Below are 17,858 nucleotides of genomic sequence, written 5' to 3'. Positions count from 1 at the left end.
TTCGAAAAAGATGACTCTGGAGTGATAAGCTTTACAATTTGGAAACAGCATCATTAACTACCTATACTGGTCATAAAGGCCATGCCATTTCATTTTCAGTCTTCCTACAGAAAAAGAGAGGAAACCTCTTCCTTTGAGTTACAGTTGCGTGTATAAACAAACTTCAGATAATCCCATAAATGTGCCACTCCTTCATTTGTTCAGGTCCCAAACCAGACACTTAACCTAGGTTATAAAGCATCCGTAGCAACACTACGAGTGTGTGCAGTACTTGAGCCCCCTAACATAAGAATAAAATAAAATGTAAAAGGCAAACCTCCAAGAGACTCTAAAAAAGAACAAAGAACTTTCATGTAATTTTTGGCTCGATTTTGGGTTCCCCACCCACCCCGCGTTATCCCAAAGCAGAAATTTCTTTTGGAGTTGCACTTAGTAGGTGTTTGGCACATTGTGTTACAACAGTTCTACATTTCAACTCAGGCAATGGGAAGTATTTGTAAGTTCTGCCCTCCCACCTTTCAAAAGGGAGCCCTAAAGCTCCCATTTGCACATTTTAATGCCCAGAGTTGTTTCTTCCCTGCTCATTTTCATGTAAAGCAGGCTGAATGTTTAGTTTTAGTCTTCTGCTAATTGAAATCTCCAAAAGCAAACTTTGATTAAACAGTCCGCACGCAGATGTGGCCCAGCAGAGAGCATGGCTCATTTACCTTTGCTTTTCTCTCTCCCTGCCTTGCTCTTCTGTCCTGGCAGTGGGTGTCACACAGGGTCTGCCTTTCAGAAAAGCTCTCAGGCAGTGCAGCCCTCGCCTTTCACTTAAATGCATGCAGTAGAGCCTTTCACAGCTTTGATGCATGGATGCTGGCTTGTTTTCTACTACTTATTCCTTTAATTCTCCCCCACCCTTTACAACTTCTGTGCACAGCATGTCTTCTACTTCTCCTAATCAAAACTGAACTTCCTTATTACTTCAGTCTCAGCACTGCGCCTTATGCACATACAGGTTACAGTCTCACATGCTTTAGACTTTAAAATACTTCCAAATTCCTGTATCATTCACAGGAGAGCATTTGGCTAATTGAAGATCCCAGAAGGCTATAAAACCTTCTACAAACCAACTCAGCCTTTTTAAAAGCAAGGACACAATCAAAAAAATTGGATTCAGATCCATATTTTGACTACCTAAAAAGAAAAAAAAAAAAATACTCAGAGCTATGCAGAACAGGGGCTAGGAGCCATATGCAATATTTTCAGACACCCAGACTTCTTATTTGCTTTAAATGTCAAGGCACTCAAATTAATTAGTGCTCTGCCTCACCTATTTCACAACGCTCCCTTTAAAGTCAGCAGGAATGTTGCTGCTTGCTTTGCTGGGAGTACAGTGACGCAGAATTAGGATGGGAACCTCAAAGGTTTAAGAAGTATTAACAGTAGAGCTAGGTAGACTCCATTAAAAGCTGCTTTTTCTAGAGAAGTGCTACAATTTAGGGACACGTTAGGCACTGCTGTAATTCCACAATTACTACCAGGTGCTGGGTAGCACAACGGGAGATGCTGTTCCAGCCCTTAGGCTCTGCGACACATGGTTGCCTGCATGCTGAGCATACAGTGCATAAACCAGAAAGGTTACGAATACAGTCACCTCATTTAGGAAGACAACTTTTATGAACAGTTACTTATGTATTAAGCAAAGATCTAGGGGTATCTCAAATTTATTACTTGTTCAACTGAAAGACTGGGATAAAAGCAGATATTTGTGTTTGGTAACTGTTGACAAATAAGAGCATCCAGTGGTAACCACTGTCCTTCCTCTTCTTCTCCTTCCACAGGGCTACTTATTACATACACCAAATGGTAGAAAAGGCGTTTACTCGTCCCCCTGGACTATCAGATTGAACAAAGCTCTTGCCAATTTCCCTGTAAACGCAAACGTGTTCCTGAGGGCAGAACATCATCCACTGATTTTAATGCCAATAGAGATCTATCACTATCATCTCGCAAACTCCAGGTAACTTTAAAAGTAAACCTTCCTGTAGTTTCCCTCTCCCATTACATTGACAGCGAAGGTCATCCGTCTCCCTTGCATCTGACCCCAGCAATGGGAGAGGTTAAACAGCCTACAAGTTAGCACAGAAATTCAGAAGCATCGTCGGTAGTATTGCTATTACGAGGGCATACAGAAAATTGCAGAGCAGCCTACCAGATAAAATGCGCTGAATAGGAAGGAAAATCACCAGCACACCTGGGGCATAATGCTTCCCAGCCATCTCCAAGAGGAAGGAACAGCACATTTCAAAGGGGGACGTAACTTTCTGTTATGGCACCCGCTGAAAGTCCCCCACCGCTCTCCAGGGAGATTTCAGTGCATCTCAGCCGCCTGCGCTATTATTTTGTCAGCATTTCTCTTACTAAATCCTTTCCCGAGCAGTTTGAAATCCAGCCGTTACAATTCTGCATGTGCTGAAAATGGGCCTGAAATCTTTTTTCTAGTGTTTTTTTTCTTTCATTTTTCTAGTTAGTGCATTAACCTGCCTTAAAAATATCAGTACATGCAAACAACTCCCTCGCCCCGAGCAACTCTGTACTTTGGGTGCTCTTCTAATAAGGCAAAGTCACAGCTGGGGTCAGGGGGACTACAATGTGGCTTTCATATCCTAATTTATTTAGCTGAATCATAAAAAGGTAGTGATTATAGGCAAAAAAAACCCAATATAACTTTATACTTTGAGTTTTCTGCTGTGGGACGATACCTCACCAGAGGCATGCAGTGCAGCCCCACTATATAATGGGATCTATAACAAAAAACATTTTTATAATCAAAAGTTGACTTTCAAGTTTTTAGTAAAATTCACTCCAAATTCTGCTTAAGCATGCCAAACATAAAAGCTAAATGGTATCAGAGCGTTTACATAGTAATTTTTACTACAACAGCTTTATAGACAGATTTCCCCTCCACCCATATGCAATGGAGGCCTAACGGCGATTGGGAATATGCATAGTGAGGCTCCCCATACCATAACACATAACGCACGTGGCAATACCTCCCTTTCTTAAATGCATCCTGGGGTGCTTGGCTTAAACAACAGGCAGCCATATACAGCCAAATGAGACCATCAGTAAAGTCATAAAATCTTATTTTCTGCCTTTTTGAAAGCAATCCAATTTCTACCCTTTTCACACTGAAAAATACAACTACAACAAATTCCCACAAATTATTTCAGTTTGGATAAAACGTCTGGAATAGGTTTATTTTATCTTCATGCCAATTAACGTCAGAAATATCACACGGCGGGTCCTGCGGATACTCACTCCAAGGCTGAACTCAGCTCTAGATCGGAGCATTTCCAGATGAGAGGAAGGAGAGAAATTTCAGCCTTCCTCCATATGCCAAGTTATTAGGAGGAAAGATCTAAGGTTCAAATAAAAGCTCAAGATCCCAAAACGCTCAGACTTCACAGCGTGCAAAAGCACACCTGAGTTTTACCTTTTGGGTTCTTTTTTTCACAGTGACAAATCCATCATAATACATAAGGCTTTTACAATCTTCATAGAGCAAACTGGGCATCTATAAAATGTATCTCTGTGAGCTTGTGGCTATTAAAAATCCCAGTGGAGCACTGGGAACCATCCAAACTGTCTAGGGCACACTTTGGAAGGCCAGTAAGAAATTAATTACAATAGTCAATAAGGAATGTAATTATGGAAGTAGGTTCTTCTGACATTTACATTTTGCTGTCAAGTGTTATTTATGAAATGTGTTATTGTTTACCTTTTGAAGCATCAGAAGACTATAAATACCTTATACAAGTAATATGCAGGGGTTTTAAGTCCCCTGCTCTGCCATATTCTAATTAGGTATATTTATTGCATGTAGAACAGTAAATGCCATGTCTTACTACTCATATTTACAAGTAGAAAGATAGGAAACTGCCAAGCAACAGGGCAAGATTCCCAGTTGGCCAGAGGGATCTTTCACAGGCAGAAGCTGCGGACAATGCATACAATTCCCATAATGCTTAAGAAAGGTGTCACCATTTTCAATGTACATGTAAAATTTGACTTTGCTGTTCTTCAGTATGCTTTTTACTGTTATTATGTAATATTTTTATCACTGCAGTCCTTAGAAGTCCTCAGCATGGTCCAAGATCCAACATTTCTTACAAAAAGTTCCTATAAACTGAAAATTCTGATAAAAATTCTGACAAATTACAAGGTAATCCCAGAGAGTTCATGCTTTTACTTCCAACCATTGAAAGCTAAGGGCCAGATGCCCCCTGGAATATCTCCGAGATGCATGACTGCCGTAGCTCCTCCTCGTAAACCCTTAGGCATGAAGAAACTCTTCGCTCGCTGCCCTGGCAGATGTCCTCCATCATTCCTCTGCCCTTTCCTCCCGGCTGAGTACGCTGTGGGCAGCTCACCCCTGAAATACCAGGCTGACACGGTAGAAGGCATGGTTGATTTGACCTGTGCAACCAATCCCCAAGCCATACTTCTCCAAGGCCACAACAGAAACGACAGACGGCCAGAAGAACGATTTTGTGAGCTGGATCTACAAGCCACTAGATGGGCTGTCCTCATCCCAGGCAAATGACAACAGGGTGACTGCAAGAGGCTGCACAGCTCTGCGTGACAGGCTGCGATCACAGGGTACCAACAAGTTTCTAGCATGGGAGTGTTTTAAGGAGGGATTTGAAGAGAAAATAAGGGGGTACTGCATGAATGCATGCAAAGAATTCCTCCAAAGCATGATGGGCAGGATGGGAAGAGGCTTGGAGTCATTTATTTGAAAACTGAATAAAGGAATGATCAAAGTTGGTACTGTGGAATGACTCCTTGAAAGTGGATGAAGAGTAAAGGCAGCCGTGAAGAGCCTGGAAAAAAACATGGCAAGGGACTGTAAAATAGAGAAGGCAGATTCAGCGTAGGAATGCAAAGAGAAATGTGACATGATCAAAAGAATAAGCTGAGACAGCAATCTTGGCAGTCACGATGGATTTCAAAAAGAAAAGTCACATTTGTCAAGGACAAAGAAAAGGATAACAATTGAGACACAAAATGAAGAAAGGCAGGACTGGGTTTTAACTGTAAGCATGACAATAAATGCTGTATTTCAGAGCAGTTAAGAGGAATCTGTAAGATCTGGAGTTACCCTGGATGTGACAATCAGAAACAACATTGAGTCAAAAAGTGAGCTGAATTTACAGGGCTGAATAATAGATGACGCTGATAGTTTCCTCAGCACTCCGAAAAGGAGGTCAGAGAAAGACCTTTGGGAGTCAGGATTAAAAGGCCCAGATTAGCCACGTTAAGCTTGAACTGTTGGCTAAACATGTAAGGAGAGGGCTCGAGAGACAGGTCAAGATTTGAACAGAAGGAGACAAGGCTGGCATCATTTGGTTTGACACAATAACCAAATTTGTATTTGCATATGAAGTATCTCTGATAAAAAACACAGCAGGAAGAAAAGGAGATCAAGGACAGAGAGCACCCAGGAAATCCCAGATGAAAACTGCAGGAGAGAGAAAGAAAATAGAAACATGGGGGTAAAATCCAGAGACAAGTCATGGAGGCCATGTGGAAGGACTTATTCAAAATCAGCTGGTAAGTTAAGGATGTGAAGGAAATGCTGCACCTGAGATCAACCATGAAGAGGCCAGCGGGAACTTTGGGAAGATCAGTTTTCAAAGAAATGAAGGGGACAAAACCCACCTCTGGGAGCTTCTGGCCTGGAGCTGGAAGGAGCCCCAGGCAGGGACCGTTAACAATCTCCTGGCCAATACCATGCTCTGGCAAACACAAAAATTCAGTAAACTAATCACACCACCTCTCCCGCTCTCTGCAGAGCAAGTAGAGAGCAGATAAAGTTAATTCCTTCTTTTATTTCTATTTTTAAATATTCAGAGATGCTCAGTGATAGAGACTTGACAGTTTGACATTTCATCTGCTCCAGCACATGTGCTTCAGGGAACAACTACAGATCCATAATCGTACCTCAATTTCTGGTCAAAGATGCCAGAACCAACAGATTTCCAGTAAAGTCAAGAAGTACCTTCGGTACATTTGAAATGAGGTGACTTCTGCCAAGAGTGAGAATTTTAATCTTGCTAAAATTTTCTTTCAGCCAAGTTTAGCTGTCCTGTTAGCGATATATCAGCATAATTAACGCTATCATTCACATCAAATGGAGAAGAGCAGCAAATCCAGGGGTTATCAGCACAAACCTGATAAAGTCGCAGAACAAGCTGGAAAATGCTTTACAGAAGCCTTAGCAACAACTTTGAAAAATCTATGCATTATAACGTCAAGAGAGCTTAAAAGGTCAGGAAGATGGGCAAAACGTAGGCATCTAAAACAGTGGCTGGATCATATCAGAGCCATAGCATTATCTCACTAGAAGAGAACAATCTGAGGCCAGCAGGATTATAACCACCCACTACACATATTATTTATTTGGACATCGTTAAGAGTTAAAGCAGAAGCACAATCACTAGTTCTGTGGCCAGACTGAAAACACAAATTAAATTTTTTTTATACAAAATGGTACAGGTAAGGTCTGGTCCCCTTTCCATGGAATGGGGAGATATTATTCACCCAGCAACACCTTCTCAGGTAGGTAAATCCCGTTCTGTATGAGAGTCACATAATCTTCCTCAAAGATAATAAAGGTTAGAGTAAGGGATAGATAACAAGAACTAGAATAGATAATCAACACGAAATATATATTTATACATACAGTTATGAAATACATATTTATACATAGTTTTCCTTCCTGGATTTCATGCCGACAGCCTGAAGAAAATGGCTACAGATTAAATTCATAAAACATGAGTAATACACTGCAATCCTTATCTGCAATACTGTAACCCAATCAGACACTTACTGTATTCCTAGAAATTTTACAATCCCACAGGCTGTGCCCAAGCCCTGTATTTTAATAAAGATATAGGTCAACATCTCTGAAATACTAGCCAATCTCTTCAAAGTGTGTAATAGGTAATACAAATGAAACTCACTTTTACGATGCTGCATAGTCCGAAAAAAGAAAAATTGGTGAAATGGCTATCATCTGCATAAACTAGGTTACAATCCATCTGTTTAGGGTACTCCTCACAAAGAAACAAGATGCTGAGATAGGTCTATCATGGTTTTTGGACAACTGTAGAGTCTAGACTAATATTTCATGTATAACAATAGCTCATATAAATATATATATTGCAGTATATTCTGGTAATTTGCATATCCACCAGCTGATACAAAGTTTTACTTTAACAGCACTAATTCTTTACCTAAAGCCAAATAGTAATTTTTTGCTTTCATCATATTTCTCTTTCACAGTGTCTGGGTCTTCCATTAAAGTAAACAGGATTTTGCAATTAGAAAGTGCATGAGTTTAAAAGTATACCTCATTACACAAATGTGGAAGAAAATGGTTTCCCAAGTATTTTATGGAATTTAATTATTATTTTTAAATAAATTTTTGGAAAGTAACCTACGGTAAACAAAGATTTATTGTTACATAAATAAACAATGAGACAATTACAGCCTCTTTATGGAAACCATATTAGTCATGCACATCTAATGAAGCATTACTAAGCTATCACAGGGAGATAGCCTGATGTGTGTGATTAACAAAATAATACTCATAAATAGCTAATGAACAATGATGGTCCTTTAAAAATTTTGCATATCCTGCTATATTGAGAGTTACAGTTTTTGTCGCTAAGGAACACATTAACCACTAAGTTCCGCCCTGAAAAGGACAATATTAAAAAGCATAATGCAACTATTTGCATTTTTGCCTTCTACAGACCACGCTTTTGAAAATATAGAACTCTCATGAAAGTCTACCAAAGAAGAATACATTTCAGCTTGTGCCGTACTGTGTTTGAAAGATGACGTCTTCAGATGTCGCCAGGGTGCCAGGGGAATATGGCAGAACAAATGATCAGAAATTATTTTCATATAATATGCAGCCATGAAATCTCTGAAGTGGCATTAGGTAGAAAAAGTCTGGGGTTAGTAATAATTGTGGTTGATTTTTTTATGTTAAAAAAAATAAATGTATTTCCTTCAGGTGGCGTATGTATTTGCCAACCATGTTCTGGAAAAGGCAAGTGGGATGGATGGCCAACATATGACAGTAGACAAAAAAGGTACATTGATAAGAAAAAATAGGGTGCACCCCCCCCATGTAATGACAATTGGCATACGACAAGAGAACTAAAACTAAATACAACTTCAGAATATACGGCTAATGCTGGGACTTTAACAGCAGAACAAGTTGTGGCGTTCTGCCTGTGTGAGCAGGCTCCTCCAGCAATGACTGAGTCTGTGCAACAGCACACGCAAACTGCAGGCTTGCAGGGTGAACTCTGCTAAGCAGGGCCCTTCTCTCACGTTCTAAATACGTTGACAAGTATTTGAAAAGTGGTGTGAAGGGACCTATTTAGATTAATCCGTGGAATAGAATGATGAAATATAAGAGAGGAGAGGAGTTATTTCTATTGCAGTGCTATAGATGAACTAAATCGTATCGCATCTACAGTGCAGACTCACAGCAAATCCTGCTGTTATTTTTCTTGGTGAGATAAATTCTTCCCAAATGATATTCCACCTTCACCCTAACCTCCTTCATGGATAAATTTACTCAAAGGGCAGAATTCCTGATGGCTGGAATAATAGCATTATTTAAATCAATATTTTTTGATGAATATTAGGTCTGGAACATATCAGAGAGAGCTATAAAGTACAGGGGGAAAAAACCTTGCTTATCATTTTCAGCAGTAACCCAACTACAGCCCTTCATCTGTAATGAATTATGGAGCAATTCCCCTAAATCATCTGTATGAAGTCAGCTATGACACTGTCAATTTTAAAAAATTTGCTAGTTTTGAGCTACAAATTGATTTTTTATTGTGATAAATTAAAATCCAATAGTAGCCTACAAGATACTAAACATACAGAAGCCTACATTTTTTCAGAATATTTTTTCTTTCTATCACATCAGACTGCCATTGTGGCAGCTATAATAGCAATAGCCAATGATAAAAATTACCTCTGTAGAGAGGTAAATAACCTTTCCAAATAAACAATAACTGAGCACCGTGGCCCAAAATATCCTTTGGGGAATTCCAAAGTTATGGAAACACAACTAAGGGAGAAAGCATTGTGGGGGACAAGGAGGGCTGTTAAAGGAGGAGAAAGCAAATGCAGTATTATCCAGGCTCTTTCCAATTAAGGGCGTATTTTCTTCCCTGTTGCACAAATGTGAACATCAGTCTCCATACTTAATAAATTCTTAAGTTTAAACACGGGTATCAGAAGATCTGTGTGAGCAAAACAAACTTTTTGCAACCCCTTTTGCTTCCTTCCCATCAAGAGTCAGGCTGAGCTATCGTACATCCCCCAGTTTTGCCAGCTTGTTGCTTCTAGGTCAAGAATGGGATTATCGGTGTCCTGCATCACCTAATTGCATCGTCCTTCTTTTGCCTTATAGGAGGCTCCACATCATAGCAGTAATGCAGCCTTCTTTGGGGGTGACTTTAGCACACAGACATCGATGTGAGACTACACAGACGGTATTATTTATTATTACGACAGCTGACATCTCTTAGCATTACACCACGATGAGCCAAAGCCGTGTGGATGAGACACAGTGCATCACCCCTATACATTTGTCTCTTGTGCTATGGAAAGCACCTTGGCTCAGTAGTGGTGCTGCAGGCTCAGAGCCCAGAGCCACCGTCGGGGTCTGTCCATGACCTGTTGCTGATGCCACCCAGTGTATTTCAGATGATGAGATTGTACGTGACTACCAGCAGGAATGGGAATAAGATGACAACTGTAGGTTGTGAATACCCAAGCTGGGGAAAAAGCTGAAGGGATGGTGGCTGTGAAGAACTGGCAGAGGAGTTCATGCATCCCTGCTTCAAAAACTTGGCATGGAAAGCACGATCCTCCTGCTTTCAAAACAACACGTAAAAACTGATGTCGAAAGCTCCCCACATCCCTCTGTCACAGTCCTGTTTCAAAAAGGACAACTCAATACTCCTGTCCATCACTCCAGCAGCTCAGGGGCAGACATCTGGAAGGTGGATTTAAAAGGTTTCAGTCTAAGCCTGAGTGAGTGACAGGGTTACCATAAGGATGATATAGTTCTGTCAGATTTAGAGTATGGGGTGTCAAAGTTACAAAATGAAGGAGACTTGTTCTCATGTCCCCATCTCACTAGTTGCAGATAGGAGAGCATGCAGGATGCTGCAGGAAATGCAATTTGGCTAAAATACACTTTTGTTTCTAAAATGCATCCCCTTTTCCCCCTTCATTTTATGAAAAGAAATCCAATGTTTGTGAAACATTCAGAGGCCAAGCGCAAAAGGACTAGTCTTTCTTTCTTCTTTCTTATTTTTCCAAGAAAAGGCTTAGGAAAGTAACTGTGGCCTCAGTGCAATTTGCAGAGTGTGTGGCAAGGCAGTAGGCTGCACGCTGAAGAAAAAGAAAACAAAATATTACCATATTGTTTGGTGTACTAAACTCTGTTCTGTACACTGAACAAAGCTGGTATTCTCTGGCCACAAAAAAGTGTGTCACTGCATAGTTAAGTACTACCCTAGTGTCTGTTTATTAAAGGATCCAACCACAACTGCACTGGCAGCCCTAATTCTGACATTTCCTATCTTCTAAGCACAGGCTGTAACCTTAGCAATGTTCTCTTAAACACTGCTTTTGTATGAATACTTTACACACGCTGTACACAACACATTGCAAATGAGCTTTTCATTACTAACTACTTGTATTATGTATCAGTGAGCTCAATGACATTGATTTTCTAATAATGTAAATTAACTGGCAAAGATAATTTCATCTATCATCAGTAGGGTTTTATTTCTGGCATCATGTTAAATAGTTAATCTTTCAAAAGATTAAATCAAGAGCTTTTTAAAATTCAAGGCAGAGCTTAAACTGCTGTAAAAATCTTCTTAATTAGGATTAAAACACTTTGTGTGTTGTCGCTTTTTATCTAAGTAGTATAATGTTTTGCTTAGGTTTCTTCTTTCAGAGCAATTTAAAATAAGTCAAACATGGTACTGCTGTGGCAAAAACTGTGTAAGGCATGGAAGCGTCCTGCAGCTTCCTCGACCAGATGTTACTGGACGAGTTGCTGCTTGGCAGCCTCAAACAGCGACCTCAAACTTTCCAGTATCTTTTACCTCCAATTCCATACAATATATACTTTTTCTACCACTAACAATACAAAAGCTCTGGTTCTTATGGTTACTGCGTACCTCACAGAAGACCGTCATTGCTGTTAATAGGAGCATATTGCATCATGGTGACTACAACTGCGTTCATGTGGAATTACGGACCCGACAGAAATTCTTAGATTCCCCTGGGACAATTTCAGGGCAATCCCAGCTAAGTGTGTGCTGCTGCCAGCAGCTGCCTTCTGCAAACGGTGGGCTGGTATTTCCAAGAAGCAATTCTTTATCTGGCAGAAGGAAAACAAATCCCTTCTTGCCACTTTCTGGACTCGGAGCTGTGAGTGTTTATGCACGTAAGGAGCATCTGTGTACTCAAGTAAGTGGTTCTGCAGAAGTATCCAAGGACAAGGCTTTACAATAAACCACGTCCCCATGCTACACTGTACACCTCAGTCATCTAATGGCTTGCTCTGATATATGATAACCCTTTATCAAGCGTCTCAGATGCTTCATGTGTGCTTACACTGGTGAGACATTACTGCTCAGCTAGGAAATGCTTTTCAAGAAACATCCATGACAAGATTCGATTCTGTTCCATCACATGATTATTTTACTTACCCCTGTCTTTTCGTCGAAGATTTTGATTCCCCCAAAGGAGACTGTTAAGAAGATTTTTTGTTTATGTTCTCCTTTCGAACGAGCCGCAGCAACAATTCCCTATTGAAACAAAGAACAGTTTGGCTGGTTTCATTACTCTTCTAGGTGCCACAGCAGAGCACAAGGATTTGCTTGTGGATGATTCACCACTTTTCTAGGAAAACTTAAGGGCTTTCCAGGAACAGTTTCCCTCTTACTTCTGGCTTCCTCCCTTTTTTCAAGGTACCACATCTCTTTATGCTACCCAGACAGCATTTCAAGCGTGCTCCCACTTCCAACCCCTGCACTAGTAATCCTCCATGAAATTTGTTTTCATGGAAGCTGAAGGTCATTTCTAGCACACTTTTCCCAGCTATAAGCTGTTTTGTTTTCTTTTTTTTTTTCCCCAAGGAAAAAAACCAACAAGCAGTGGAGGTAAAAAATGCCAACAACTTTAGCTTACTTCATGGGCATACTTATGTGGAATAAGCAAATTGAGCTTTTTATAGCTGAAGAATATTATTCTCAAAAATCAAACTATACCTCTGCTGTAAAAAACTGGTATTGAGGGTTAGTTTTTTTCCTGATCTCAGGCTTTTTACTTTGTAAGTGAACTTGCTGATATGCATCTCATGTATAATTCTCCCAAAGTGTAAGTATAAAAGTTAACTTCTATTATCCACCTTCTCAGGAGCCTGCCCTGACCAATAACACTGTACTAAGATCAAATATAATCAATTGCACTAGTAAATAAATGAAAACATTTGGCCTTTATCTGATGCTCTGCAATTTCAACATGTTTTAACAACCACTAACTTATGTTTTAAGACCTTCATGATGTCATTGTCTCATTACACAGACATGAAAATTAAAGAGAAAAAATTGAGTCATTTGTCAAAAGTCACCCCAAAACCTTATGCCTGGCCTTAAAACTCATGTTGTTAGACACTAGGTTTCCAGAGCCCACAACTTCACACTATGCTGCCTTGCACACAAACATGAATTTCTACTCTTCCCTTCCCTTAATAGTTCTAGTCATCTCACAACACTGTTTAGATCTATCTTGCCACTTTGCAAACAGGTATCAGGCATCTGGGAGATGCAGAAATGGTAATGCATGGAGGAGAGAGACAAAAAGGCTTGTGCAGCAGAACAATGACAACTCTCCCAAATTGCTTCTAGGAACTGTGAAATGGTGAGAAATATCCAGCATACAATTAAACCAGATAGGAATATTGTGGCAGATGTAATAAATCAACAGTGCACCTTTTAGAACAGATTAGATTTTGCTCGTCATAAAATGTTTGTAACTGATTTGTAAATTATTTACCAGGTCTTGCTTTTGGATTGTTCAACCATAAGATGCTTGTCACCCTTTGCTGCTTATTCATGAATAACCACCTACTCCTCCCAGGTCCTCAGGACTGGAACCCTGCTGGTTGGTAGTGTAAAAGATACTATTTAGTGATTTCTCCTCCTGAAAAAATCACTAATGGAAAAACCATCAGCTCTCTTGGCAGAGTGTTGGGCAGAGGACTGGAAGAAAAAAAAAACGGGAAAAAACTGCAAAGCGTTTACTCCTAGACCCAGCTTGTAACCCTACAATGCAGATGGGAAGCCAACAGCCAGCACTGCACTCAAGGAAAACATAACCTATCCTTCCTTTTCAATGACTCTAGCTCTTCCATATGTCCCAGGGCAAGATAAAGGATGCTTCCTATAGAGAGCTCTTATGCTCTTTGAGGGTTCTAAGAAAAGACTCAGCCAGACAGAGATGTCGATCAGGCTCCAGAAAGTCCACCTCCTACACCACTAGTTCTTTCAGACTCTGTCTACTCACTAAGTTTGCAGTGCACTCAAAATCTACCTTTGTCACTGCTCCATTTCTTCCCCTAAGCTCTGGGGATTCCTCTTTATCTTCTCATGCTCCGTCCTCTCGGTGCACTGCCTCCCGATTTTGTAACCGATCAATCCTACCATTAAAGGTGCAAGACATTCTCCTCCCCGTGGGGACACCAGTTCCCCCCTATATCTGGCTACCTACACCCCACACCGTCACTCACCCCTTCCTGCTTGTCCCGACAGGAGATAACGGTCAAAGGCAGGACTGTAGTTGATTAGCACTGTCATAAAATGTTCTGATATACCATTTTTCTTCATAGTGGTTTACCTCCCCTTTTGCATAATAAAATTATTCAATTTGCAGATGTGTTGTTTATAATTTGTGGACAAATTGCAGTGGTGTCAATCACGAATAACTACTGAACTCAGAGATAATGTATTAAAATTAAACTGGGATAAGCAATACCAGCCAGGAGTTCATGTAAAATTGACTGATTTCAATACATAATTAACCAGAGTGAGACTCAGTGTCATGAAAGGAGAATGAGTAGAAGTTCAAGCTGAAATTTGTTTCTCTTGACTCCATAATATTAAACATTAAAAGTTTCACTGCACCTTGAGCTTCATCATGGAGTCTTGGCATAACTTGTCTCCTCGTGCCGCAGAAACCTCATCTATCCCAATCAGTTTTGCTTTGTATCGGACACCGTCACCTTTAAACCTCTTTATTAAAGTGGCTTCACTGCGATCCTGACCTGAAAAGACATAAGGAAAACAAGGAAATTTACACAAATGCAAAGGAAAATAAATTAATAAATACTCAAAATTAAGTGGCAAATTAGATCTAACTCCTACCTCAACACCTAAACATGCAAACATTTCAGTAAAATTACAGGAAACAGTACTAGTTCAATAAAACCTTTTGGCCTTACTACCTCAAATGAATTCACAGTGGAATTGTTGCCATACAAAATCTTCTGCATGAAATTTGCACACAAATTAGGTTTACAGAAATGAGAGATAAGCCTGAATCAGACCTCATGGATCTGAAAACTTCTGATCTGTATGGGTTGTTTTAATCCCAATACACTTGAGAATTCTTCATTTTGCAGACAAAACTCTAATAGAAACATGCTACTATTTCCTCGTATACTGACTTATCTAACCGTATCAGCAATATTTACACTATCAACATTTGAATGATGGAAAAACAAATATTATTTGCCTATAGAATATTGCTGCTCTAAAAACCCCACAAGAAATACTGTCTCCTCATTCTATTCTTTCTGCTCATAGACATATACAGAAATGACATAACTAGCAAAGTCGGCCTCTCACAGGCTCACCCTGAGAAGATTAAAAAAAAGGCACAAGATGTTTCTTAATAAAAAAGCAATCAGGGGGTAAGATAGCACAGTACTGATAAGGCCAATGTACATAAATTACAAAGCTCAGACTAGCCTGAACCACGCAATGATGACACTACAGCAATCCATGAAAAGGACATCTTTGTCAGGACGACTTTCTCCCCCAAGTATCTGCAGAAGAGTTTATACTGTGTCATAGCTGGAAGAAATATGTTAGTTAGGGAATCCGTCTTCCTAAAATTGATTAAAGATATATTTTGCAGCTGTCTGTGGAATTTCTTGCTAGGACCTCAAAAAACACAGCAGCGAACTGTAAATAATTGCAACCAAACAAGTAACCAAACAAACAACACCCAAGGCACAAAGAAGAAAGCAAAAATGTGAGATCTTAAAGAATTTGAAGTTTCTCAGACCCAACAGATTCCACCAGAAAGCTTCCCTAAACATGGACTGACACTGCTAAAATTTATACTATTACCACGTAGGAGCCCTAGATGCAGATTTTGCTCCATCCTTCTAGCTTTTGTAAAAAAACGAACAAAGAGCTAGAGTCTGCTATAAATGAACCATAGGTAAGAATCTAGTCTTAGACACCTATATTTGGCCCACATTTTCTCCAAAGCTCATTCCCCTTTGAAAGGTCAGATTTAAGCACCAAAAAATTAATAAAATCTGCTTCTGTGGAGCTGGTTTTTGATACGCCGAAGCACAGAAACTTTGGGGGGAAAAGCTATTTTGTTTTGCGTTTCTCAGCTGTCAACACTTGGATCAACTTTGCTAGTGTTACACAACCCACCATGTGGATGAACAAACTAGGTTCAAAACTAGGTATTGTAAAAATTTCAATTCCAACTATGAGAATATCTAGAAGCATACATGACCAACGACAAGTACTTCCAAACGAACATACTCATTTGCTTCTCCTACCCCCAGAGCACAGCACAGTCTACACTGTGAAGTAATGATGGACTAAATGTATGTTAAAAAATAGAGCTATTTTAAGCATATGGAGATCTTTGAGTGTGTTTGAGCACACAAATACTACTTCTTTCAATGAAAATATCAGCTCAGAGCAATGTTTTAATACTTCATTTATAGCCCCTTAAAAATAAGGCAGCTGACAACTGTTCCTGTGGCCAGCAGCCACCCAACTGTTTCCCTTGATTCGTTTTCACTTCTGCTCCCTGAGAAGAAATAAACAGGGTTGAAACTTCATGCTCTCACATTATATTTTATTAAAAAAAAATAATCTAATAGAGACACAAATGATAAATCAGAAACTCGAAGTAGTGCTAATCTCATTCCCCAGGAAAATGCCCAGGCAGATGTTGGCACCATCAGCTAAATACAATGAAAACCCATTTTCCACTTTCAGCCTCCAGACTGGGGCAGGAGGGAGAACATCTGGAGACACAACAAAGTACAGTGATAACAGTGGACTTTTCCATACGCCTTTTATACTTTCAAAGATATCCTGTTGATTTGCAGTAAATAAAATCCAATTCCAACAGCTTTCTTGCCAACAATTTTCAACCTTACGTCTTCGTTACATCTGAAGGCAGCTGTGCTAACAGCATGAGCATGTAAGTGTTCAAGAGTGTTTCCTGGGTCCAAGTCGTGATAGTAACCTTGCATTCCTCAGTTATTTGAACATTTATACTTATTCCAACCTCTGATCTATTTTGCTGCACGTAACTAAATCCCTGACATTAATAGCCCATTCAAACACAACTTATGGCTATGTTTACTTACACACAAGTCCCATGTCAATTATGACCCAGATTAAGTAGGATAAAGTGCTTTTGGGATAAATGACTGGGAAAAATCATCAACGTGAAAATGATGTAGATATTTTAAACTGCGGTGGAAACTGCAAATTACTAGAGACTACAAATTCATCCGTAAAACCCTAGAGCATGCGTCCCATGAAAAAGCAGAGAGAATGCACACACACACTGCCCTATATTATAAATCAGCCATCTGCAACAGTCACCATTTCTCAGCAAATATCCAGATTTCCCCCGACCTATGCTCATACTGCATTTCCAAATTTTGGTGCTGCAATCAGCACTGAAAAACTTCCTACCTGCTTGGAAAATGACCATATGACAAACACTGTCAGTATGGTTGATTTTATACCACTCATGAGATGTGAGATTTATGCAGGGTGATACTTCATTTGCACACTGGACTCTTATAAGGCAGATAGTCCAGACTCTCGTAAACATCCCATCACTAAAACAAAAAAAAATTTTTTAACGACAGTTCTTGAACAAGGTCCTTTCTGTGTTTGAAACTGCATAAATAAGAGATGCCTGAATTAGAAGGCTGTAATTCTTCTTAAGGTTCGGAGGAGGGTGAGTGATAACATTAAACCACTAAACCAGAGAGCTGTACCTGTGCCAGAAACCTGCCCAGGAAAGCGCTGCCTCTTTCTTTCCACGTAATAAGCGGAGTCGATCTTTTCTTCTTCCCAGGTCCTGCCTTTGTCAGCAGAGACCTGCTGTCACGCTCGGCTCTCCAGCCACCCCCTGCCACCGCGCTTGCTCGGTCCCAGTCTGCGGGAAGGAGGATTATCCTGGATGCGGGGCTGCACTTACTGCCAGAGCTCAGTTTTATTGGAATAACGAGAAGCCGCATCTTGGGGCTTTCACTCTCAGCTTGCCTTCCTCAAACTACAAATAATATCTCAAGGGTAGGAAGGGGGACATTCACAAACTAACTAAGAAGATTTTATGGAAAACTGAAGCTTGAGGTCTCAAATCATTACTAGACCATAATCTACAGCAAGATTAGAAGCACGTGTTTAATG

The 17,858-nt window shown here is 40.0% G+C and overlaps 2 protein-coding genes across 13 annotated transcripts in view; one reads left to right on the top strand and one right to left on the bottom strand.

Moving 5' to 3' along the window:
* Positions 1-17,858, bottom strand: part of DAB1 (DAB adaptor protein 1) — a 471,207-nt gene that overhangs the window by 52,109 nt on the left and 401,240 nt on the right. For all 12 annotated transcript variants that reach the window (XM_049809443.1, XM_049809440.1, XM_049809451.1 and 9 more), the window contains 2 exons: positions 14,295-14,434; positions 11,820-11,918 (listed from right to left, as the gene is read on the bottom strand). In XM_049809443.1, coding sequence (XP_049665400.1) covers positions 11,820-11,918; positions 14,295-14,434 — 239 coding nt within the window. The remainder of the gene's footprint in view (positions 1-11,819; positions 11,919-14,294; positions 14,435-17,858) is intronic.
* The window catches only part of PRKAA2 (protein kinase AMP-activated catalytic subunit alpha 2), a 369,728-nt gene that overhangs the window by 159,344 nt on the left and 192,526 nt on the right, over positions 1-17,858 (top strand). The window lies entirely within an intron of this gene.

The sequence above is a fragment of the Accipiter gentilis genome, chromosome 8 (assembly GCF_929443795.1).
Source record: "Accipiter gentilis chromosome 8, bAccGen1.1, whole genome shotgun sequence".
Lineage (NCBI taxonomy): Eukaryota > Metazoa > Chordata > Aves > Accipitriformes > Accipitridae > Astur > Astur gentilis.
Note: the sequence above shows the minus strand (reverse complement) of the source record. Positions and strands in the feature narration are given on the sequence as shown.